This window comes from Silurus aristotelis, assembly GCF_946808225.1.
Source record: "Silurus aristotelis genome assembly, chromosome: 26".
Classification (NCBI taxonomy): domain Eukaryota; kingdom Metazoa; phylum Chordata; class Actinopteri; order Siluriformes; family Siluridae; genus Silurus; species Silurus aristotelis.
The window spans coordinates 2,636,169-2,662,660 of NC_139599.1; the positions used below are offsets into that span (position 1 = coordinate 2,636,169).

At 39.1% G+C, this 26,492-nt stretch overlaps 1 protein-coding gene and 1 long non-coding RNA gene across 3 annotated transcripts; one reads left to right on the forward strand and one right to left on the reverse strand.

The window, feature by feature from the left end:
* Window positions 1–3,100: 3,100 nt before the first annotated feature.
* Window positions 3,101–26,221, reverse strand: fubp3 (far upstream element (FUSE) binding protein 3). Of its 2 annotated transcripts, XM_083531450.1 has the most exons (19): window positions 25,964–26,199; window positions 20,173–20,284; window positions 14,997–15,030; window positions 13,824–13,873; window positions 13,156–13,227; window positions 12,832–12,889; window positions 12,017–12,152; window positions 11,842–11,940; window positions 11,647–11,754; window positions 11,455–11,557; window positions 9,815–9,915; window positions 9,438–9,576; window positions 7,777–7,937; window positions 6,278–6,351; window positions 6,108–6,184; window positions 5,791–5,859; window positions 5,500–5,571; window positions 5,224–5,354; window positions 3,101–4,700 (listed from the first exon to the last, which is right to left on the reverse strand). In XM_083531450.1, exons 1-19 carry the CDS (start codon window positions 26,087–26,089, stop codon window positions 4,692–4,694), a joined length of 1,731 nt encoding a protein of 576 aa, XP_083387576.1. In that variant the 5' UTR covers window positions 26,090–26,199; the 3' UTR covers window positions 3,101–4,691. The 2 variants fall into 2 exon arrangements, with proteins under 2 accessions (XP_083387576.1, XP_083387577.1); XM_083531451.1 differs by lacking the exon at window positions 5,791–5,859 and having other exon boundaries at window positions 25,964–26,221.
* On the forward strand, window positions 4,917–5,345 carry LOC310720677. The gene is made up of 2 exons (XR_014531795.1): window positions 4,917–5,049; window positions 5,139–5,345. It is a non-coding gene; the product is annotated as an uncharacterized lncRNA (long non-coding RNA).
* Window positions 26,222–26,492: the final 271 nt, after the last annotated feature.

Consider the following 26,492-nt stretch of genomic DNA (forward strand, 5'->3'; position numbering starts at 1 on the left):
ACACACACACACACACACACACACACGTGAAAACACAAGTTAGGAAAGTTTTTTACCCATGTCAGTAAATTACATAAAGCTCAAGTCATTCAGGTCAACACCTGGCAAACAAATTCAACATACTGTTCACAGAAAAGTATTGGGACACCTGATTTTTCCAGCCATGTGATTCATCCCCAAACTGTTACCACAAACTTGGAGGCACACAACTGTATCGGATGCCTTTGGGTGTGGTAGTGTTAAAATCTCCCTTGACTTGAACTAAAGAACCCAAACCTGTTCCAGCATGATGATGCCTGATCCACTAACATATATTTTGCTTGGGTTGGAGTGGAAGATCTTGAGTTGTCCGCTATAGAGCTCTAGACTCAACTCTATTGAACATATGAACAAGAACACTGTCTGCAACCCAGTCTTGTTTACCTCACCTATACATCAGCACCTGACTTTACTAACATCTTTGTGACTGAATAACTAAAAATCTCAATTGAAGACATTCTCCACAATCTCCATCCTGTTATTATAACAGACGAGGCATTGAACAAGTATCCGAGTGGCCTGTTTGGATAGAAACGGATGAATTCCAATAAAATGACCATGTCAGATACACAATACTTCAATGTATCAGACTGTGCCATACTTTACAAGTTCGAATATGTGTAAGATTTATAGAATGGTTGACTTGCATTCTTACAGATTGGCCCAGATTCAAATACGAGCTTAATAAGAAGTAAATAAATTGATAAATAAAAGTAAAAAATAAATACTTTTCAGTATCGGTAAATATTTTTGCTACCTCTTGAAGCTAATTACAGTGTGCACATAGTAACCTAGGGAAATAAGGCATTTTGGATCGGAAAATTTGAATCTCAGTCCCAAAAAGCTGCCACTCGCTGAGGAAGGCCCTCAAACCCCTTAGTTTCTCAGTTGTACAAATGGGACGTAAACGTAAGTTGCTCTAGATACAGTAAGACATTACTGTTTGACAGTGTTTCCATATTTTTCCTCTCCCAACACACCACTAACTGCTCTTCAGCTCGAAGCTTTAGTGTAGAGCACCGATGTGGACCGTCTGGAGTCCCTGAGGACCAGCGTGAGAAACGCAGCCTGAGGCAGTACAACATTGCACCAGACCAGTCTTATGTTCCCTGCCTGAGGACTCGAACATGCAGCCATTTGACTCTCTGCTTCTCATCTTTAATAATCAGCGTGAACTTTAATGGTCTTTCTCCCCTTTACACAGACATGAAGTTCTGATGCCATCGATATTTCATGAGGACTCGTATTTCAGAGACGAGCAGATGTGTATCTGAGGTTCAAGCGCACGGCGACACAAGAACAGACGAGTGTGTAATGCCTACTTTGCTTTTCATTTAAGAGACACCCAGTGAGCGCTGACGTAAATCAGAGTACTTTAGAAATAGGTCACATTTTCACATCACAATAATTGACTAAACTTTGAGTCCTGCATCTAAGAATGGAGATATATTTTGAGAAAATACAGAAAACAAAAACAAAAAAAGCAGCTCTGGTGAACACTGGTCTGGTCTGTACACATTCATTTTGTTGCGCAGTGCTGCTGTGTCTGCTTTTCTTCTAACCAAAGACAAGCTGCTGCTGCAAAAGAAAAGGGTTTCTGGGAAAAAAAAGTCAGGAACCAAGTTCATCCTGAACAAACTAATGAGTCAGTCAGTAAATAAGGGAACCTTCAGTAAATAAATACACTATATCGCCAAAAGTAGTTTGTAGACACCTTGTTGTAAGGTACGGTATGTGCTTTCTTTGAACATCACATTGCAGATTTCGTCCCAATTTGCTCTTATAATTTCATTCACTCTTCTGGGAAGATGTTCCACTAGATTTTGGAGCTTGTTCGTGAAGTAAAATACTGATGTAGGTGAGGTGAGGAGGCCTGGGGTGCAGACAGTGTTCCAATTCATCCCAAAGGTGTTCAGTATCGTTGAGATCAGAGCTCTCTAGCTGGCCACTCAAGATCTTCCTCTCCATGCAGATATGCTTTACATGTTTTGGAGATCACTTTGTGAACAGGAGCATTGCCATGGTGGAACAAGTATTAATTTCCAAGTTTCAGTGAAGGATAAATATAATTATACCACATCCAAAGCCATCCTATAAAATTGTGTACCTCCGCATTTGTGGTGACAGTTAGAGAAGAACCACATATAGCAAGAAAGATCAGGTGTCCCAATACTTTTATCCATATAGTGCAAGTCATTCAGGAATGTGAAAGTCAGGAATTCAGTAAATAACATCAAACTACATATTTGTGATTGTTTAATCTGCTGCTGGTTCCTGACTTTTCTCATAGTAATAATTACACCAGAGAACTGAATCCTCAATTCTGATTAATCAGTGTTTTTTGCTGCTCTAACGCTAATAAAAACAAGTAATTTGTTTTATGGAAATTCCATAATTGTTCATAAAGCATCCTTGAAGTGTGTGAATTTTAGGCTGAAACATTTCTGTGGTAAAAGTGGAAAAAAAATATCTATAAAAATCACCTCAGTATGTGCAGTTGTAGGAAAATAAGTCACCTTTTAACTCCATTGCACGTAGTCACAAACCCGTTGTTGATTACTTTTCTATAACGGCACACCCAGAAAGCTTTATTATTTTTTTTATATTTTACTGTGTATTGCAAAACAAAAGGTCTGCACTTTGTGATGGCGATGCTACTGACATACCCTTGTGTCATTTGTTTACCAATTGGGCCAATCAGAATATAACCAATTACCAAAACACGCCTACTAAAAAGTGACAAATAAAAAAGCACATGGCTACAAACGAACATAAACAAACTCTACATCTTACGTGTCATGTGCGCCATTTATTTCAGCTGTTGAAGGTTATAATAAAGTAGTATAGAAAATAGATTTCTTCTATAAACACCCAAAGTGATACAAAGTGATGAATTACATACACAATCATTTTTCAGAAGAGATGGATACTGTCCAGTTTTTTGTGGGGGGGGGGGGGACATTTTGGCCCTTCAAGAGTGTATCTGAAAAAAGGTACAGGGAAAAAAAAAAAAATCTAAAAGGTGGAAAAAAAATATAATAAAGAAAAAAAGTCGGTAAAGTAGTCTTTTGATGTTTTTAATACACGGTTACCTGTACACATGAGAAAAAGAAGAGAAGAAGAAAAAACAAAAACGAAAAAACCCAAAACACTAAAATTAAACATCTGAAATTATAATATCCCTTTTCATTAAGCGATGAAGTTAATACTAGATTCGATTTATAACTAATCATTCATACATATATTAGATCACACAGAGCAGGAAAAAAAAATTACTTAAAACGTTATTAGCATCGGACTGTACACGAGTCCACAGTGTGTACTGGCGGAGGGGCGTCGATGAGCCGGCTGGTACCAAATAAGACGACTTTGATCTTAATACTTAGAATATAAAAAACTACAATTAATACACATACAGGATCTGGAGGCTTAGCAGTCTTGAATGGGTTAAAGTACAGAACATACATAAAAACCTATCAGTTCTCATTATATTTTTTTTTTTTTGTCCAAAACATCAAGATGCAACATCAAATTTCAAATGACATTCACGATCTTTGAAAAACTTTCAGTATGAAAACAGAGAGAGAAAAACAGGGACAGTTTTTCTGCAAAATGACTCTCCATGAGGAAAAAAAAAAAAACTTCTTTGATTTTTTAATTACATATATATTTAAATAAAGTATTTAGTCAAGTATCTGAGTGTACATACATAGTTTTACAAGATAGCAAAGGCAATAAACTCACAATATGCAAGACCCCCCCCCTGTTTCCCATATCAGATCAAGGTAATAAAAAATTATCCGTTACATTTCCATACTAAAAAAAAAAAAAAAAAAAAAAAAAAAAAGAGAAAAAAAAAATTTAAGAACTACATGTTAAACATCTGTCAAAATATTAGAGAAATCCATCTTTGTTTCAAATATGAAATAAGATATTGCACCTTTTTTTAACCAGAGTACAATAAAATGACAATGAAAAACAGAATACAAAACACAAGAGGAATTAAATTAGGAATTGACTGCCGTTCACCATCATCACTCGTCATATTGTGTAACAAAAAAACACATTTTTCCTGTAACAAAATATCACAGTTTTTATCACACTGAATTAAAATTGCTTTATGTAAAAAGGAAAAGAAAGGAAAAAAAGAAAACATCTTTTTACACATTCTTAAAACATCTCACAAGAACAGAACAAAAAAAAAAAAAAGGATTCAAGACTGCTAAGCCGGCAAAGTACGATTTTATTGCAACAGAACTAGAAAAAATAGATTATATTGCGATTGCTGAAATGTCACAATTCCGGGTTTCGTTTTGGCCATTTCACTTTGAATTAAAAAGATAGAATAGAAAAAAAAAACTAATTAATAAAAGAAAACAAAAACAGCTCTGTTTGCCCAAAAAAGAATCCCGGATATTGTTCATTCAAATAATGGTGTACACAAGTATTTAGTAACAATTTTTTTTTTTAACGTTCCTGATTTAGAAATATTTCTTACTTTTAATTGTATAAGTCATTCTACAGCTAGTGTTTCTCACTAAGAAAAAGAAAAAAAAGTAAAAGTCTTCAAGGCGTTGCAAATCTAGAAACCTCTGTTACAAAAGGTTTGTTTCATCTTCTGATCAAAAATCTTCAACAAAAAGGTATCCGCTCTAATGATCCTACAGGAGACACACACAAACAGGAAGACAATAAATTAACAATTCGGTTAAACAAATCTGTCAGCTGAAGTGTCCATGTTTGTTCATATCTCTGTGTGTGTGTTCCCCAGTGCCGATGTCCCCATTCCTCAGAGTGTGTTCCGCATCACTGTATGTCCATAGGTTTAGGCATGTCCACTAGGGTCTATAGGGTATGTATATCATGTGTCTGCTGTGTGTGTATTTCACAGTCTATGTGTTTCTCAAGGTGCAGGGTTCCTACACTATTCATTTATTTAAAATTCCAAACTTTTCCAGACTAAAATACGATTTTCCTAAAGATTTTTAAGACCATAAGAAACCAAACCTCGTTCGACGAATGATCAATCTATTTTTTTTTTCAATGCACATCATTCCGCGTACTGTGTGTGTGTGTGTGTGTTTGTTTGTTTCCATCAGGCCTACATGTTTGTACATTTCCTTGTCTGCTCATGTCCAATATTCCCGTGTCTACCATCATGTGTTTGTGAGGTTCTGACTGTACCTGAAGGCCTGGAGCCTGCGAGTGCTGCGCCCCCTGGCCATAAAAAGCCCCCTGCTGTCTGTAATACTCCATCCAGGCAGCACTGTAGTCAGGAGTGGAGCTCTGCTGAGAGCCAGGACCTGCAGCCTGACCTGAGACAGACGGACATTTAAAACCATCCGATGCTTCATTTTCTTTTTCCACATTTACTTTAACAAATAAAAATAAATAAATAAATAAACGTCTTAACCAGCAGAAGGCTCGAGATCAGACAGTAAAAAAAGTAAAGCAACTCACCCTGTTTCTTATAATACTCCTCCCAAGCTTTGCTGTAGTCAGGACCAGTGCTCTGTGCTTGGCTCTGCTGACCTACACACACACACACGAACACACATACCACAGTCCATTAAGATTTAAACCGTGTAAATAAACCGATCCAGTTCTCCAGACTGCATTTCAGCGTGATAAAGGGAGAGATTTCTACTTTTTCCCCTACAACTGTGTGTAAACTTCTGTCCTTTTTAGATCATTTCACTGGTTAAATGAAACAACTACAGGCTCTCTAAGAATCCTGTATAGGCCACTTGCCTAGCTTCTTATAATACTGCTCCCACGCTTTGGAATAATCCATCTGTCCTGTCTGCGAGCCATTGTGACCTGAAACCAGACAAACATGGTGCAGATGACCGAACGTTTTAAGTTTCTTTCCCTCTGTTTTTATGCAATTCCTCAGTTCTTTTTAACAAAATTGTCTCTCTGTTGCATCTCGGGCTCGGGGATATATTCAGCATTAACAAATTAATGCCATAAGAGGAAATAGAACCAGAATAAAAAAAGGGTGCGTGGGGGAGCAAAGCCCTCGATTGTGTATCGGGACAGAAACAATAAGCTGGTGCGGTACTCACTGGGGTCCTGCTGGCCCTGAGGCTGCCATGTCTGGTATGTAGTCCCCCAACCTCCAGTCATGAAAGTCTGCGGTCCGCTGTCAGACAAAACACAACAATTTAACACGTTGAACTCTGGGGGGGAAAAAATAAATAAAAGCCATAGGTATTAGAAAGGAAATAACGCTCACTTCTGGTGTGGGTTGCTCGGTCCTTGGGTGAAGGGACTGAGGCCGAAGCTGCTGCTGCTAGCCATCCCCGAGGCCTGGATGAAGAGAACACAGCGAATCAGCAAAACAAGGCAGGGTCAGAGGTTACGCACAGGTCCTAACACACCTCATTAAGCACCATCAATTGATTGATGGCGAGGCAGGAAAACCCCTTACAGCTTACCCATTGTGCAAGTACGGACTAAATAAAGAGCAGGGAACAATTAAGACCAAACTTGTGTGGCCGTCACAGACAACGTTTTTGGATGAGACTGGGATACCAAGTGTGGCCTGAAGAGGTGGGTATAATTAACTTGTTTAACATCAAGCGCTCAGATCCTGGGAAGCAGCGACAATTAGTGGTGTGTGAATCTTCACTGGTTTCACGATTCGATAACGATAATCATATCAGCGATACGATTCAATTCAATATAATTTTTACCCATACTGCAGATTTTTATCAATGAATACAAGCAGACAGACCTACTTTAGTTGATCTGTTGCATAATGATTTTAACATACTGGGTGCATTTTTATAGCACTCGTTCTGATGTTGCTCCTTCGTCCGCCATTTTAAGGAAGAACAAGCACGTGTAAACGACGAATGACATCAGTGGGCTGTAAAGGATTGTGGTTTATTACTACATCGATGCAGAATAGTTAACAACCTAAAAATTGTTCATTTCAACAGAACAATATTCATTTGATAAGATGCTCGGTGGTGGTAATGCCAAAGACGACAGAAGTTCATGGACACCTGAGCATAAGCTTTTTGAACATCCTGTTCCACATTGAGTTTCCATTTGCTGCTATATTAAACTCTGGAAAGATTCTAGATTGTTGAGTGTGCTTGTGGGGATTTGTGCTCAAGTCAGGTACTGATTTAGGTGTGGTGACAAGGCCTGGGGTGTAATCGACGTTCCGAATCATCCCAATAGGTTTGAGGCCAGAGTTCAAGATCGTCAACCCATGTAAACCAAATCTTCATGAATTCCACAGGGTTGGGTCTCCGAGTTCAAGTGGGCAAGAGACAAGGGAACATTTCATGCTACTGCTATTCAGAGACATCCTATACAATTGTGTGGCTTCAGTTCTGACCTGAGTCAGGTTTAAATACATTTTCTGAAATGTAGAGAAAATGAAGTGGAAAAACTCGAAAAATACATGCCCCCCCCCAAAAAAAAGTGTAAAGCAAAAATAAAAAAGTGAGGGCAAAAACCCTTAAACAGATTAGTGATGCATGAAATTGTTCACAGGAACTGCTCCATGTGAAGGCACTTCAGTTCTGCGAGCACTAAGACATGAGGACTTCACGTTCTTCGGGGGTCAAGGTGAAATCCATGCTACTTTGGGTCATTTTAATGATCCATAAATGCTGATACGACTCAGACACTTACAAGTTATGTCTAGGGGAACAAACCGTGCATTAACCGTATTTATTCTATCGCATGGACAAAGGAAATACAGGATTTGGCACCTACCCCAATTTTCTCATCAATCAGTTGCCTGGCCATCTCCATCTGCTGCGGGGTTCCTCTGATAGAGAAGATGCGCACGTTGGGGTCGGTGGTGAGAGGAGGGTTCCTCTGCAACTCCACATGAGCTCCAGACTGCTGGTTGATGTTCTTAATGGTCTCACCACCTGAGGAAAACAGGGATGAAGGTATTTCTTTGTAAACTTGATGGTGACCCATACAGAATGCTATTAAAGCATGTTTCCTTTTTCATGTTTAATGGCTAGAACTTTGTTCTAAGGAAAAGCCGAAACCATAAGACAGAGACGGGATTGTTCTCAGCAGTGCAAGAAGATCTGCTCCCTCAGCAGCGGAGCAAATTTTTTAAAAGCGTATCCTGCGCGAGTCCAAGCTTTTCCATTCTTTTCTTCATCTTCTAAAAGGAAAAGCTGTTGGCAAGGAGATGAGACTTTGTCCATGCAGAAACAAAGAATTAAAAAAAAGCATCCTGTGGGTGGTGATGGAGAGGGGGTGGGGGGAACAGGGATGTCCCCCAAAAATCAATTACACGTTTGTTCACATTGGACTGATACTCGCTTGACCTGACCTGACCCCTGACTGAAAACGCTCTTTTAAATCCCCGCCTTTTTCCGTCTCCCTGCCAAAGCCGATGGACAGAGTGGGCCTGTTAAGCTATTGTCAAACAAATTTAACTTCTGCAATAATGAAGCCATTATGAGCTCTGCAGAGGAATAAAGATCCAGAGCGCTCAGTTCATGGACTGGACCTGGGCCTGCCGTATGCGGGACAGGCTTAATTTTGAATTTTTTTTTAAATACCGTGAGAGTGTTTTTCTGGTGGTCTTAAATGCGTAATGAAAAGATGCTCTGGCAAAGCACTTAGAGTATACAATGAGGTGTGTGTTTCAGACTTAAGTTGGGAACTAAGACCCCCCCAATCCTCGGAATAAAGCCTGACAAAAGAACACTTGTGTCTATTACTAAACAACTGATCTAAATCCAACATTTCCATTAATCCCAGATATCCCAGAAAAGGAGATATCCTTTTATTAGAGTATAATAAGCAAGTCTGAAAATCACTCAGCTCTCATTTAACCGCAGCCAACAATATTTTTACTGATGTAGCTGTGCTGAAGAAATAGACTTGAGATATTAACAGAAAATTGTCACTAGAGGAACAAAAAGAGACGCTATGACAAGGTCCAGACTCGCCGACTTCATATGTATTCGTATGTTAACTGGGGGGCAGTTGAAGGATTGATGGCGCACCAGCAAAAAGCCACCATTTCAATTTTGTCCCCGACTTACCACTTTCACAGTTGCAAACAAAACGCGGAAATAGCTCGGACGTCAGCACATTGTCACATGCGTGTACGGGTGTACAGTAGTACAGCGCACAATCAAAAGGCCAATACAAACCAATATTACACGACTTCATAAGCATTTTGAAACTAAAGCAGAAATTCTGAAGTAAAATCACATAAAACAAATTATTATTAATCCAACAATGGAAAAAAAAACATTTATATCAGCCCTAAAATATTTTCTCCTCTTTGTGTCTGACCCATTCGAGATGTTTTACCAAAAGACAGGATTTGCGCGGCTTTTTAAGAAAGCTTTTTAAGAAACGAGCGCAATGAAGTTAAAGGATGCACAGAAATAAATTACCTTTTCCAATCACAAGGCCACACTTGTCTGCTGGTATCGTGTAAGTCACTTCCTGTAGGCCTCCAGGAGCCATGTTCCAGTCAGCACGGCCTCTACCTCGACCGCGAGGAGCCAGACCTCCGCCGTATCCATCGCGCTCCTGAGGGCGAGACGACACAAAATACTTTGAAATGATCATGTCTAAAGCTTTACCTCTTCTATTAAAAAAAATTTTAATGGTGGGAAAAAAAAAACTAATTCCCAAACAAATGCAGGGTTAAAGTTTGATTTGGCATCCAGAACAAAGGTGTGGTTCGAAGGTTGATTTACAATTCAGAGTTGACAATTCAGCATATCTGCTGTGTTGGGTTTCCTAGCAACCGACAAGGGGAAAGTACCTGTACTGTGTTGACCAGCTCGTTGATGAGGTGAACTGCATGCTGACATCGGTCCGACTGTCCCATTACCTGAGCGATCCGCTCCGGACTAATTCCATCATCTGAGGGGAAAAATTAATTTATTAGTTTTAATTTTCATAAATTTTATATAGAGCCTTTAAAAAGTGACATCTCAAAAGGCTTTCCATGCATAAAAATAGGGAAAAAAATTTGATTTAAATATATATATATTTTTAATTAAATAATAAGTAAATAAAATTTACAAAAAAAAAAGATACAATAATAATAATAAAACCCCTAAAATTGCTAGTTTAAAGAGCAGATTTAAAAACAATTCGGCCTGTCTATTCTCAAGAAAATAAAATACAACTTTTTCTGCAGATGTAAGAACTTTGACGATAATATTGGCTAATGCATGCGAGTAAAGCATTTAGCGATTTCCCACTAAAATCAGTGCAGCGAGCAGATGTAGGGCATAGAACACCTAATAGTCTACGCTTTTTTTCCCCCCTGGAGCTACAAATTCTCCAGATGTACCAGCAATACTGAATACTCCGGGATGGAGTTTTCCCCTCACTGCTTCTGAGGATGGTTTCACATTAGCAGCATGAAGATCCATTAGATTACTATAAATGATTCCACGCAAAAACGATGAAGACGGATGTGGACTGTAATATAAACAGTTTTGCATTCAATTTTGCCTTCCATCAGGAAACAGCTGAGAACTTCTATAATGATGGAACTATAATGAACTGACAGTCAGATGAAGATAGATTCCTCTTGTGTGTGGTTCGTCTCAAGGTTTCTTCCTCACACCAGCTCAGGATTACTCACCAATGGCTCACTCATTAAAACGAAAAACTTATAGGGACTAATTTATGATTCGAAACATTTATATTGGCAAGCCATTTTTCTCTATTTTCGCTAATCAGTGTATTATTTTGTATACCAGTTCAGCCAGTACAGTAGCATTAAAACAATGTGACTCGAATTCAGCATGGCTCGCTTGTCTACAACGTAAAAAGACTCGCAGTGACGTTAATCTGTCTTAAAGCCTGGAACACTTCAGCAGGCTGTTACGCTGCGTCTCCTTTACAGACTTAAGAGATTTGTTTGGGTTAAATGTGTCTGCACATAACTTCAGTTCAGTGCAGGAAGAAAAAGACTGATGTTCTGCGAAGTTATGCGAATCACTGCGTGTTCAAGCCAAAAACGGACTCGTCGTCGTGTCATACAAATATCTCAAGCATACTATATGGACAAAGGTTTGTGGACACTTGAGCATAAGATTGTGTGCTTTTTTGAACATCCCAACAATGAGTCAAAGGTGTTTAATAGGGTTCTTATATCTTAATGGAGCTGGCTTTGTGCACAGAGGCATTGTCATGATGGAACAGGTTTGGGTCTCCAAGGGAAAATTTCATTCTACAGCATCCAAAGACGCCCTATACAATGTGTGCATCATATGGTTGGAAAAGTCAGGTGTCCCAATACATTTGGCCTATATAATGTAGTAATTAAGGAGCTTAAACAGTCAGAAGTAAACTTGGAAGTTGCTGGTCAACCACAGACATCAATGCTAACTTTCTAGTTAGCATTGATGAAATAAGAAATAAGGTGTGTGCTGCATCCACACTGACCAGGTTTGAACTGGATCCTCACACCGGCATCATTCTGGATCCTCTTGATCATCTCTCCGTTTCTGCCGATGACTATCCCCACGGCATACCTCGGCACTGCCACCTGTTTCAGCACAGATATGGATCCTCAAAACACATCACGCGAAATAGAAAAAAAAAAGAAAAGAATGCAAGCTCTGCGTTTGCACTTACATCCAGACTGGTTCCTCCCAGCCTTGATCCGAAATCCACCAACCGTCCGGTTCTGAAATCTCCCTGGTCCTTATCCCGTATGATTTCTGCTACCAGTTCTCGTGCTTGCTGCAAGATACACACATACAGCAACTATTCAGCCTTTAGAACATGCAACAGAACCAGCGCTACCAGAACATGTGCATCAGGACTCGCCTGCACTTTGTAGGGATCGCCAGAGATTCTCAAGGGCTTGTCTGCTCCAGTGGGCATGGGACCATCCTGGATCATGACCATCTTCACCCCTGTTCTCTCCTGAAGGCAACACGAAATCAATTAGCGAAAATTTTCCGAAGCGAGACGGACCCACGCTAATAGATATGAAACACACCTGAAGTTGTTTAATGGTGTCTCCTCCTTTCCCAATCACGAGACCCACTTTGCTAGCCGGAATCAGGACGTCCTGGCTGGTTTCGTTTCCGTTCCGGCATCGCTCCACGATCTGACTGAGCAGCCGTTTCGCCTGCCTGATGGACACAAACACAGATCGAAATGGACTACACGTGCGGCTAATAAAACGAACTTTTTTGCATCCAAACCTCAAACACACACAAATACTATACAAACACGCAACTGGCCTTAACCAAGCCCTACAAAAAAACTTTTTCAAGCCAAGTGTTGCTAAACCCAAAGCTGAGAAATAAAATCCATTTAACGGCTGTGTTACAATTAAAGAGAGATTCGCACTAATAACAGAAAGCTGATTGGCTGTTGCAGGTTGGTCTAGTTGCTCGGAATACAGCGAATTATATTTGGACTAGCGAAAAAAACAAACACAAAGGGGAAAAAAAGTATTTCAATGAGCACTTGAGATAGTGTTACACAGACATCAGAAAATTAAGACCTGCTTAAAACGATTTAAGATCTAGAACAGTAAATTAAAGACTTTCTAAGGGCTACAATTTAGATTCCTAAATTTTAGGCTTTATTTAGACTATTTAAGACCCTGTGAAATGAGCTAAATGTATTACAATGCATTACACAAATTGCATTTAAAACCTAATCATCACTACACACCTTTGTGATTATGAACTAGAAATTGATTGTTGCTAAAACTGGATTAATGAGCATCAGTGAGGTTTAAATACGGATAAAAATCACACACACACACACACACACACACACTACAGAAAGCTGAGTGCTTACTCGATGTTCTCTGGACTCCCAGTCAAGGTACAAGGCCGGTCGATCATACCTCCACTGTCTACAGGAGCAACACATGAGGCATGTTAACGCCACAGGAAAAACAAAAACAAAACAAAACAAAAAACAGCCAACACAAACAAATTAAAGTGAATACATTTAATTAAATACAAAGAATTGGAAAAGAAACAGTTAAGGAACACAAGTTAGCTCTGGACATGGAGAACGAGGTCTTAACCACAGTATGCTCATTCAAGCAGATCACACAATGGTGATGAAAATGGAGGTTGAGAGTAATTACGGGTGACAGAATAGTTAAAATCCCACCGGAAGCAATCTGGATCTTGCACCCGGATTCCAACTGGATTCGAGTGATCTGCTCACCACCGCGGCCAATAACTGAAATAATTAGAGAGAAAAAAAAGGATAAATTAAAAAAAAAGAAGTCTGGTGTTAACGTCTGAGTTATTTGTATAAAAAAAAAAAAAAAAAGGTCTTAAAATAATTCCAGCATCATTAAATGTACAGGGAAGCAATTTACCCTGAAATATAAAATGTGGACATTATTATTGGATCATGTCAATCGAATAGTGTACAAGACGTCTTCGAAAACTGTAGCATGAAAGTTCACTTGAACAAGGAGATACAAATCTGTTCCAGGATGACAATGTCCCTGTGCACAAAGCCAGCTCCTTAAAATATGCTTTACATGTGTTGGAGTGGAAGATCTTCTGCTATAGAGCTCTGACCTTTGGCCTCACATCACCTACACCTTTCTGTCCACATAGTGCGTGTGAATTATTCCTACCATAGTAAGAAGGCATTAGCTACAGTTAGTTAGCCACTTTGCTGTACACCCTCATACTCATGTAATGTACAGTCTTACTGTTGTGTCCCTGAGACAAACCCACAGGTTTTTTTAAAATCTGTAATTCAGTGCAATTATGTTCCAGGATATACAAAAAAAAAAAAAGATCTTGCATAGCTGTACTTACTGTATCCCACCATCTTATCAGGCACTTTAAAGTCTTCTGTTATTATAGCCCTGGACAAAAAAAAAGAAAGAAATAAAATTATAGCGCAACATCCCAACTGCACAAAAGAGAGCGGCTTATGTAATTAGTCAAAAACCCGTAATTTACACACTTTCAACACCGCAATATAAATATAAAGAAATTACACTCAGGGCTGTGAAAAGCTCAAGTCTCTCTTTCTGTATTAAAATACGGAGAAATGCAATTTTCACTTTAAATACATACGAACTGATAAGCGAACAGAAAACGGCATAGGTAAATTATTTAGAAAAGGAGGGAGGAAAAAAAAAAGAGGGGAATAAAGCAAGACGGAAAAAGGTGCAACACAAAAAAGGAAATTGTTTAAACAATGAAAAAATATTTGTAAAAATTAATTAAAAAAATCGAAATATTTAAAAATCTGAAAGAAAAGAAGAAGATTTTAATGGGGAAAAAAACAATTTAGAAAAAAAAAAAAAAAAAATCAATTTGTAATATTTACTGCAGTAATTGTCTGTGTTTAGAATTGTAACATTTAATTGAACAATTAAAAAAAAAAATCCTGCTGAAGAGCTTTTATTCCACCAGATTTTGTGAAGGAAGAAAAAACTGAAAGTGAATTTTTGATTCCATGCCCACAGAGGGATCCTGAGGTGGAATTTCACTTTACGGAGAAGGTGTATTTTCTAAACAGCTGTATGAATGGAATACTGCAGTCACAATGGAGTGAAAATTCTCTCTCTTTTTCTTTTTGTACAGCCACCATGAAAAACCTGAAGGTCACCTTCTACAGGATTTGTACAAAAAAATAAAATAAAATAAACGTGACCAGTTAAAACTTACACCCGATATAACAGATGTTATAACTGATATAGATTCATAACTGTGTTTGAAGTTTATAGACCTACTTGGCAAAAGTATTTGGACACCTGACATTGTTTACCACAAAGTTGGAGGCAGACAATTGTATATGACGTCCATCACAAAGCCAGTCCCATGAAGATACCATTTATGAAGATCAACTAAACCCCTTTTAGAATGAATGGGAACTGCACCCCAGGCCTCCTCATCTCACCTCCATCTCCATTATAGTGTTGGACATAATAAAGCTACATGATTTATTTTTAGTAAAATAGAAGATGAAGAAAGACTCACCTTGGATGTACCATTGCACCAAGCTGATTACCCACTTGAAAAATAAAAAGGGGAAAGTTGTTATTTCAATACATCTGTCTATTAATATTAACAAGAGTAATCAGATACAGGAAGTCAATCACTTACAGTTTTGATAAAATAGCATTTTGTGTTTAAGCAGTAGTCATGGACAGTGTGATTCTCTAATGATATCTCACTTTTTAAATCTTTATTTAGACGGACCTTTCTGTTTCATCCTGCATTTAAGTTCACAGAAAAACTAAAGCGCCAACTCAACGTCGCCGACGCCAAAAATCACACCACAGGAAGTGCTAACCTCGCCTGTCAGTTTGTTGTTCACTTCTGGGCCTTTGTACAAAATCTGCTAACTTCGAAACACCTTTTGTTAGTCATTCAGTCAAATGTATTTAAGACAAAACCCTTGCAAACCATTTTCACGCTGAAGAAGCAACAAAATGCACACACAAACATGCATTTTGTTGCTTCCTTTGTGACCTCTTTTTTTTCCGTCTCTTTCCATGTGTAAAAATATTCTACAGCACGCCATTCAAACGTCATTTCTCGACACGAAACTCGGCTCGGTTTCTTAAGTGTCTCTGTGCCCACTGTAGCCTCAGATTCAGCACCTGAAATACTTTTCTGCTCACCACAGATGGAACGAGTGGCGAGTTATCATCGCCTTCCTTCTATCACAAACCAGTCCAGTCTTATTTTCTATTCTATACAGCGCAGAATGTTTTAGGGCTTTTGTTTTTCGCAGGAAATCACTGTCCTGTTTAAGCCCCATCGCCAAAATCACATTCTCCCCTCATCCTGATGTTTGACGTCAACAATACGTGAAGCTCATAAAAGTTTTACACGTCGTGCTGCTGCTACAGGATTAACTAATCGGATGACAACGCTGGTCTCAAAGCTGAATAACGGTGATGTCAATCACAGGGTTGTTAGTGTATATAAAGGCAAGGGCAGAAGAAAGGAAACCTATAAAGCCACCACCACACAGCCACCACTCGCATTTCCATTTCTGGTGCACGAAACGGAAGGTTATTCGGTTGTGATTTCCAGTCAAAGAAACAGGAAGTTGTTGTTGCTGTCTTTATTCAGATACAATGCTACAGGCACGATGAGAGAGGAAATAAATGATGCACTGTGGCTCGGCTTGCAGCGCGGGTTCCTCAGAGGATTTGATAAGCAGCATTCTTTATACAACGAATGCGAAGAATTTAGACGTTTCTGGTCCAAGTAGTTTCTTCACGTACCTGTACTTTACTTAAGTATTTCCATTTGAGGAGACTTTAAATTCACTACATCTCAAAGTCAAATATCTCAATTTTTACTCATCTACATTTCCCAAAATCAGTCGTGCCTTTAGTTTAAGGGAGCTTGACAGTGGCGGATTTAGGCGACTTTTTTTTTCATGCCAATTATTAGATCACTTTGGATACTTAAGTACATTTGAAGGCAAATACTTTTACTCAAGTAGAAGTTTAAAGGGACACTTACTTTTACCTGGAGTAGTAATTTACCTACTGTATCTCTACTTTTACTCAAGTACATGGTTTGTGTACTTTGTCCACCACTGGACAGGACATATTAGCAAAATCAGCAAGAGATGGGATCTGAACTAAATTTAATCATTAATTTAAACAAAAAAAAAAAATACATTTCCAAATAAATAAATTTATGCAGTCGATAATCATGTATTTTCATGGTTTGTGCTCATTTTGTTGCATTTATATTTTCGTTTTTATTCTATTCAGTATTTTTATAAAATTCATTATACGATCACATCTGTTAAATTTTTATTTCTCTTAATAAATTAATAAATAAATAAATAAATAGTATGAATCTTGAACGTGTACTTCAAATATATTTTAGGCAAGATGACAACTTCAGAGAGACAATAATCTGGATACATTTGAAAACATAAAAGTCCAAAAACGCTCCGTGTCCAAACGTTCGTTTTTATTTTTTTTATCGTTTCCCAAAAGTTCAAAAGCTCATCCACACTGAAATAAGAGTCTTCAAACAAAAACTTATTACTAGGGACACATCAGCAGAGCGCTTCATCGAGTCCAGCCTAGCCCCCCCTCCCCTAGGACCTGTAAATGTCCTGTGTCAAGAACCAGGCTGGAAGAATTATGAAGCACCGCACACCCTGCATACACACTGATCAAAACAGGGACTGCCAGAGTCCAAAACGGCCACAAAGTTTCTTTGCACACTCCCATAACCCCAATCTATACCTGAATTTTTATTACTGCCAGACCTCCATCTCTTATTTTGTGCAATATTGTTTTGAACTACCTGGACAATCACGGCACTGTATCATCACATTCATCGCCAATGCTTGAGCGTTTAGTGATGATAGTTGGTTTAGTCTTTTCGAGTTTTGTACGGCTGAATATATTTTTCAAAATCGCATTTTGAAAAAGTTTTTATGAATTTATGCGGCCTTCAATTTCCCCCATGCAAAATTATTACATACAACAAAAGCGATTGTCATCTAGTCTGCAAATCACCTATAATTTCCTTCCTGCTCTTACAAAAACATTTCCGACACATGCCATCCCACCGTGTGTAAGCATCTCTGGATTATAAATTCATTAAACAATCCCACTTCCGGTTCATGTTTTTGACTCATTCGTAACGTCTGGGTAATTAATAAGTGTGGGAAGAAATTTACTACGCAAGAAAAATTAAATTAAAAAAAATTCTCAGTGGTCACATCAGCTCTAGATTCAAAAGGAAGGCCTACGCTGTGTATGCAAAGCAAAAAGCTAAAAACACACCACTGACGAGATCGGAGATGAAGATAAGATCGCACGTCGAGTTAAACGAGTCTGTCAGCATCTGACGCCGAAGCTTTACAAAATACATGGCGCAGAAAAAAATAACCAGACGTGTAATAACCCAATTAGATCGACTCATGATCTGCCTGTGCATCTATAATATAAAATAATTACGAAAATAATTATGAATTCTAGATTCATATGTACAGAAAAGCAGTCTCCGATACCATACAATGGAAATCTTACTCCCAGCATATATAAAAAGCACACTTACATACAGAGTAAACATTTACATACACTAGAGGACAAAATTACATGCACTAGAAGTCCAAAAAAAATAAATAAATAAAGTATTGGGACACCTGACTTTTCTAGTTCTTCCCCACAAAGTTTGAGGCATACAATTGTAATAGACGTCTTTGGATGCTGTAGCGTTTAAGTTTCCTTTCGATCGAACTAGGAGATCTTATAATTATAAGTTTATGCCTAATGAGCGATCCGGTGAGGAAAAATTCCTCGTGATATCATGAGGAAGAAACCTTGAGAGGAATGAGACTCAAAAAGCGAGTGACACTCATCTGGGTAGCACCGAATGTCCATTTATTACAGTACAACGTTGTGGAGGCGTGCAGTGATTGGTGATTAAGTGCAACTTGTGGTCCTGAGCCACTGTAGACTATCGAGATTAACCACAGTTCACATCCACCTTCAAAGCTCCCGTGTAGCTACACAATCTCATGGACCACAACTTTCTTCCCAGAAGAGTGGAGGTTACTATAAAAGCCAATTGGAACTAAATGAGGAATGAGATGTTTTAACGCTCACATGCCTGATTACGCATATTTACGTAATTTAAAAACACGGTCTTCATTTTCAATAAATGTTCAACTAATAGCGGAAATATTTAACGTTAAAGTCATACGTTATTAATGATTAGCAAACACTTCTCAGTGATTTCTCGCACAAAGAAACTTATTTGCTTGGTCTTACATTGCGTCACCAATTCTCTCAAAACTGAAGCTCATGAACTGCAGTGTACCAAAAACCCTCTCACTTCCTAAAACGACTTCAGGCAGCTGGAGCTTTAACGTGTGTGAATCATTGCAGGAATGGAGAGAGCTGTCCATGACAGCCACGTGTAGGGACTCGGACGCCCGATAATAAATCCCTTCTCTGTCCTTGCAGTGGCTTGGACTCTGCTGTTGCCTACACACTTAATTTACTTTGTGCTGCGTTGTGTAATCCCCACCAAAAATAACATTGTGAGCCGAGAGGGCCGAGTGTGTACACGCACACACCTCGAACAAGTGCAAAAACTCCTTCCTGACATACCAACAAGTTTTTTTTTTTTGCAATGCAAATCGCCTTGACATTTCAACATAAACCCTGAGACGTCACTAAACTCCTCATATCTACAGTGAGAAATCTGCAAGGCCAATAAATACACACACACACAAAAAATAAGTGAGCAAGGACAGGGCATGTTTCCCCCACCCCCAGACTAAAGGCTGTTTGTTTGAGAGAAAATTATGACTATGCCAAAAAAGATACAAAGAAGGTTACTTCATCATGGTCTGATATCTGTATATTCACAGATTTTTTTTTAAATGTATTCTTTAGGGAAAAAAAACTAATTTTAAAGATCTAAATATTTAAATAATGAATAAATTGGGATTTAAAAAAATAGATTTTATCCATAATCAATCAGTTAGAGCACAAATGTTAATATATGACATAAATAAATGTAAATTACATTTTACTAGCTACAATATTTACTATATTGACAAAAGTATTGAGACACCTGTATTTTCCAGCCATAAGTGGTTCCTCCCCAAAATTTTACCAGAAACTTGAAGGCACACAATTATATAGGTGTTTATTTTTTAGATACTGTAGCATGAAAATTCTCCTTCGCCTGAACTAGCAGACTCAATTTGCCCCAGTATGGTAATGCACCAGTATAGCTTTCATGGTTTGGAGTGAAAGATCTCCTGCTATAGAGCGCCAACCCTACTGAACACCTTTGGGATGAATTAAAACACTGACTGAACCTCAGGCCTCTTTATCTCACATACATCAGTACCTGACTTGAGCACAAATACCCACAAGCACACTAAAAAATCAAGTGGAACATCTTCCTAGAAGAGTGGAAATTATAAGAGCAAATGGTGGAACTCATTGTGGAATGGGATGTTCAAAAAACACAGTCTGAGGCTCAAGTGTCCACAAAATTGTCCATACAGTGTATGAAATATAATATACAAGTTACAAAAAAAACCAATGAATATTGATAATTTGTTTATTAACTACTTTAAATCTTAATTAAATATATTTTAGAAATATGTTGTTGAACAGTGTGTGTGTCTGGACATCACCAGGCTTACCTCCTTCATCTAGGGAGCGTTTCTGCCCTCCGTAGCCATAAATTGAGGGATCGACAACAGGAGAAGAGTGGTTCAGGTGGGACATTGGATCGCCACCCATTTTAGCTGCAATCTAAAACAAACCAAACAATAAATAGGAAAGAATTCAGATAAGTCTTAGATCAGAAAACATTTGTTGTGAGAGAGAGAGAGCACAAAGCACCGGGTCTCAATATAGCGACATCGACGCACCGTGCGGCATTTAATAAAGTCCAATTTTCACTTCTTTTTTCACAAGCCAAAGTTTACACAACGGACTTCTCCTGCAATTGTGACAAGATCATAACAATTAAAGCCGCTTATATAAAGAGAGCCACACTAATCGCTAGTGTGTTTTTTGTCGTGGTGGTGGTGGTGATGGTGGGGGGGTTTGTATAAATAATCACGTAGCTTCCGATCTGCAGTTTAGCCATTTACGCTAAACACAAAAGTAAAAGCCGACACAAAAGAAAGTAGATTCTATCTGAATTCTTTCTTTCGTTTTCCATGTTGTCTTTCACCATTGAAAAGTATAGCCTTTCAGAAAATTACAGAAAATTGAGATGACTGCCTGGCGGCATGATTGATGTCTTTTCACAAAGGAAAGGACCCGAAAAAACAAAATATAATGTTTCCAAATTAGTGTCTCTCAATTAGAGGCTTGTATCATCTTTAGTGACAAGACGATGTGATTCCTGAGAGACAGCGAGGGAGACTAAGTGCAAATGAGCGCTCCATATTTCCCCCTCAGGCTAAAGCCTCTTTCTTGGGAATGCTGGAATGCCAGCAATGCGAGCATGCGGATAAATCTGCTACCCGGGCAAGAAAAAGCCTCCGACAGCCGCTGGAGGAATTCAGGCCCAACAACTGGCTACTTGTTGACCAGTGGCTGTGGGTCTCAGGACAAGGAAAGGCAACCGGGCTTTTCTGTCGTTTCGTGGGGAAAGAATATGGATGGGCATTTATTTCGCAAAATGGTGCCATGGGGCACCCCAAACGTACCTAGCCATGGGAGGTCCATGTTTTTTGTTAGCGTTTCTCACCTTGTTAAATTGTATTTATTAACTTTGTCTCCCTCCACATATTGGGCAATTTGACTGATCAGTTGAAATGCAATCAAAGGGTTTGAACCAAAAATAAACCAATGTTCGTATATTGTTCCAGAATAAACTTCATGGAGTCAGTAATCAGCTAGAATTTTACCTCCTGTATAATATTTGAAAGTAAGGAACCCAATATATGTTAATAGTTGTAGTATATTCATGAATAAAAGGCTGCTGAGGAAACATGGATTTATTCTACAGTAAAATGGCTAAAAAAAATTTGGCAAACAAAAACTATTGCAAATAAATTATCTGTGGGCGTCACCTGTAGGAAAAACTGATGACACTGTAATGACTTGGGTTTGAATGGATGGGTTTTACCCCTAATTAAGTCTTGACCAATTTCTATCCTAAAGTTAGGTTTACACAATCATATAACAGCTACCAACCAAAAAGGTGAAGGCCGTCACATTCTTCCTCCAAGATACCCACATCGTTTTGAGCTGCTGGTTATTCTGCACTGAATGTGTAAATATAACCTACCTGACTACAAGCTACAAAATCCAACAATCAAACCAGTACATTAATTTTTGCTTTCCAAGGGACCTAATTGCAGGACTGGGCAACACACTGGAGGTTTCACACGTCTGGAGGGCTAGCTAATGAACTTGTGATTTGTTCACACAAGCAACATCCCTGTACCACAATCACAAATGAAAACATTTGCATTTTAATTTTTGACAACAGACATTGTAAAGGGCCGACGACGATCAGTCAAGTCTTGGGCTGTCGTTAGATCTGAGAAAACTCTAACAAACCCATCAGTGATGCAAAAGGCTACAACGCGAGTCATCTGGTGCCGAAGAGTCCGATTCCCTACCTACAACAGGTGTGGTGCTGTTCTGCCAAAGTCAGCACTGTAACAGCTGTCATTAGACTGAAGTACAGTGTGTGTGGGGGTGTTTGTGTGTGTTTACAGATCTGGCCTGAGCTCGAGCAGTAAACGTACTGATAAGACGATGACTTTGACCATGAATTGCAAACTGAGCTGAATGGCAGCATAACATTGTACACCAATAACGTCATAAGCTGCCGAAACCGATGTTTAAACTGCATATGTTGGTGTCAATCGTTAGACTTTGAAAACACAACATAGAAATGACGCATTGAATCTGACTGGGACAGCCAACAACAGAGGTAAACTAGGAGTCAGAGAGTTTTCTTGTGTGAACTGGTAGCCAAGTTGTGTTTGAGGAGCTTGCTTTACCATGCAGGCTGTAAAATCTGTCTGGCCTCATGCCCAGTTCTATTTTCACTCAGTGGGACTTGATAAAAGCTCAATGTGTGGACAGAAAAAGGGGGAGAAGAACTTTTACAAACCTGAAAAGCCAAAAGGCACATACGCAAAGCTTTAATCGGCATTACAAAGCTATTAGGGGGTACAAGAAACCGCCTTCATAACGTTTGTAACTGCTAATTCTTTAATAACAATAACTTAATTTGTCCCTAAATGCAAAAAACAACAACACACAGCTTTTCTGTTATTAGAAAATATACATTGTACGCCTTTTCCCCCCCATTAAGCGTAAAGAATCCTTCATCCAAAACATGTAGCTGTTACGGATAAAACGCTGACGTTGCTAATAAGATTTCCCTCTATCAAATTGTTCAAAATAATAAAACATTTTTAATTCAAAATGACACACATTAGGATATATAAATGTTATATTAGTTATTAAATGAGGTCCAAACTGAGGGCACATTTTGAAATTCTGGTTAGCCAAGATGGCCGCCCTAATAATGTAACAGAAATCAGCCACAAGTGAAGCAGTAGGTGATATTTCTGAGGTAATGAATGTGTTTTAAAGATACAAGGGTCATTTTTTTCTCCCAAAAAATGATTCATAATTTAGTAGAAGTATATATATATATATATATATATATATATATATAAAAAATATAAAATATCATACCATACAAATAACTAGATTCCTATAACAGACAGCATAATAAAGTGACTTCTTGGTGTCTAATCCTCCAACAATGTTTAGAAGTTAAAGAAAAGGTCTGCATGCGGCATCACCGATGAATGTTGTGAGCTGGAATCAGTTACTCATGTAAACAAATATTCCACAGTGATCCTGAGGTAAAAGTAAATATTTTTTTAGTCCGTTAGCATTGATGTTTCATCGTTGGCGTTACAGTTTGTGTAGTCCTATAATTGAGTTAATCATTTTGGACAAGATCAAATTTTTTACGATTCTTTAACAATTTTGGTTGTGATTACAAAACTGGCATGGAAACGCTGTACACGAAATCCGATCACGATGTCTTTGGAAAACAAATCCGATGAAATGGCTTCAAGATATTAGGCCACATTTCTAATCACGTTCTATATTGCAGCCTGAATCCAATCATGCTGAGGGTCAGAAAGAATGCATTTGATGTGTTTCGGTATTTATTTCTCTACAGCTGCTTTGGTGCTATACAAATAAAACTGAATTGCACAGAAATGTATATTTGAATAGAAGAACAGAAGTCAGAGCACGGATATAAAGCGTGAAGGAGATGAAGGCCCGGTAGTGCATACGCTGCCCACATCTGGTTTTTCACGTTATACCAGAACAGTTACGCAGGTAAGACCGACAGCCTGTTTTTTTTTTTGTCATTGTGTAAACCGAATCTTATACGGCTTTTATACTTTTAACTGAGGTGTAGCATTTTATATATACACACACTTGTTCATTACAAAAAGCAGGACGTAATAATGAAGGATCAGAGAACCATATTGTAGCATCGTGTTCAATGCAGGAATTGTTTGCAAAAATAAATAATAATTGAAGCTTGGGCTGTATTACAGGATTTATAAACGGCCTGTACACAGTTCATGGAAATCATGAAAATTCCGGTCAACTGAAACTAAGGAAAGCCGCCAAGGAGCGAAGGAAGGAGGGGGAAGAAAAAAAGAAAAATAATTCTTACATTGCAAATGAATATTTTACTGGGGTTACTGGGGACAAAATAGAAGCCAAGTATCGTTTTCGGGGTTACAACGTTTCCCTGGCAACCATATTGATATGCAACACTTTAGTGCGCTCAAGTTCTCGAATCTGATTGGTTTGAATTGTGTTGAATGGATTTGTTGCGTTCTCTAACAGAAGATCGTATCAATACGTAGACTCAAAACGTACTTAAGGAGTCTCCAGTACCGGAGTTTTGCAACAGTTAGAAATAAAGATGCGACGTCGCATCGTCGCACAGAAGACGTGCGTTTTCTCTGGGGGACCGTTTACGCAGTAGTTTTGCATAGGAACTCCACAATATCACGTGCACGAGTATGTGGATCGCCTTTAATAAAGGAATGTTAGTCACACGTGTACCCTCACGCTATAAGCTATAACAGGGTTACGTTTTTCTGCGCCGTATATGGGAAGAGGACCAAATTTGCTAAAGTAAGAGGAACTCCGCTTTAGGACTGTGTTGAATTTCTCACCTAAGCCAATTTTATAGTAATATAGTCAAGTGGAAACAGAACTGATTTTATTTTTAGTGCTGTATTTGTTCACTCTTGTCAGAGAGAGAATTCTCTGAAGCTGCCACACAGGCTGCAATCAGGTGGTTTACATTCAGAGAGTTATTAATTTACCAGAATTGCACTGAGGCCTGTTGGGTGGCCGTGCAAATGTCATACACTCCAAAACACACACACACGCATGCACGACTCCAATCCTAGTCAGTAGACCAACTTGTCGCGCGTGCTCGCTTCACTTTTTTTTTTTCTTCAACTTTCCCTCGCCCCCCTCTTCACCTTCTTCACTTTTTTGACGTGTGCTAAAGTTTCCTCCCAAGCACATGCTAAATCCTAAAGCTTAGAGGGCCCAGATCCGAGGTGACACAGTGGCGCACATATACCACCAAAAGCGCTGCGTCCAAAACTTTTTCCCTTCATGTCACGCAACATTATTGTTATTTTTCCCATGAAAACTCTTTTTTTTTTTGCTGATTATTAATTTTTTGTTTCGGAGCTAATGATTCACATTAGAGAACACCCAGGAGGGGGTGAAACGTGAACGACCATCCTAACACGGACTATCCGTGATGAAGAATATAATGAAAAATCGAAGGAACGTGAAAAGGTTTGGAGTGTGTGTGTGCAAAATGGTGCTCGCGCGTGTGCAAACCCCCGGGTGCTCGAGAGGCTTTTGCGGAACTAGGCCACACTCTGCCTACAACTGGGTAGCATTGTAGCTTAGCGTGTAGCTTTAGCAGCTAAGGAACTTTCACTGGGTCGCAACAGGTTGTTTCCTCGGTTGTTTGGGGAAGAAACTTTTCGGGAACAGGGCGCCGGGGAAAGTTGTGCGAGCACGCGCGACGCGGTCGGAAGCGCGCACTCTCTCGCTCGGCAGCGCGCTCGCGCACTTTGTTTGCTTGCTCGCGGTGTTTGTTGCTCACGCGCGAGAGCCTTGTTTTAATATGCATGCGCGCGCGCGCACACACACACACAGCCATGGCATGCAAGGGTTAGCCCGTTAGCATGCTAAGTTGACTAGCCAGCTAGCTTGGTGTGCGTGTGTCTAGAGGAGCGTGTCGAGCTTGCGCCGCTCTAAAACAGAAAAAGTTGCACTCCTGTACAAACACTTCCGTGCCGTACTCTCACACACACACTTATTTACGCGCGTGTATCTCGATCAGCGTGCGCTCGCGCCGCGCGCTCAACTCCCCACGTTTACCTGTCGCGCCCGGTGCAGCGCGTCGGCGAAACCGTCTGTCTTCATCCCGGGCTGAGACGCCGCTGCTGCCGCTGCTGCTACCGAGGCCTGTCCCTGCGCCAGCTCCGCCATCATCATCATCATCATCCTCCTCCTCCTCCTCCTCCCTCCTTCCTTCTCTCTAGCACCACGGCGGCAGCTCACGCGGCACCACGACGAGAACGAACGAGCGCCGAGAGCGAGGCCGACCCAGGAACCGGAAACGCCTCGCGCTGATAGGAAACAGCGCGAGACTACAGTCTTATATAATTATATACTGACTATATATATATATATATATATATATATATATATATATATATATATATATATATATATATATATATATATGTATGTATGTATGTATATATATATATATATATATGTGTGTGTGTGTGTGTGTGTGTGTGTGTGTGTGTGTATGTATATATATATATATATATATATATATATATATATATATATATATATATATATATATATATATATATATATATAGTGTGTGGTGTGG

Excerpts from the sequence above, each read along its gene's own strand:
- fubp3 (XM_083531450.1), bottom strand. The coding sequence starts at position 26,089 with ATGATGATGATGATGATGGCGGAGCTGGCGCAGGGACAGGCCTCGGTA. Across the intron at positions 12,890-13,155 it reads CAAGATCCAGATTGCTTCCG|ACAGTGGAGGTATGATCGAC; the intron begins GTGGGATTTTAA and ends TTGCTCCTGTAG. Across the intron at positions 9,916-11,454 it reads GAGGATCCAGTTCAAACCTG|ATGATGGAATTAGTCCGGAG; the intron begins GTCAGTGTGGAT and ends TTTTCCCCTCAG.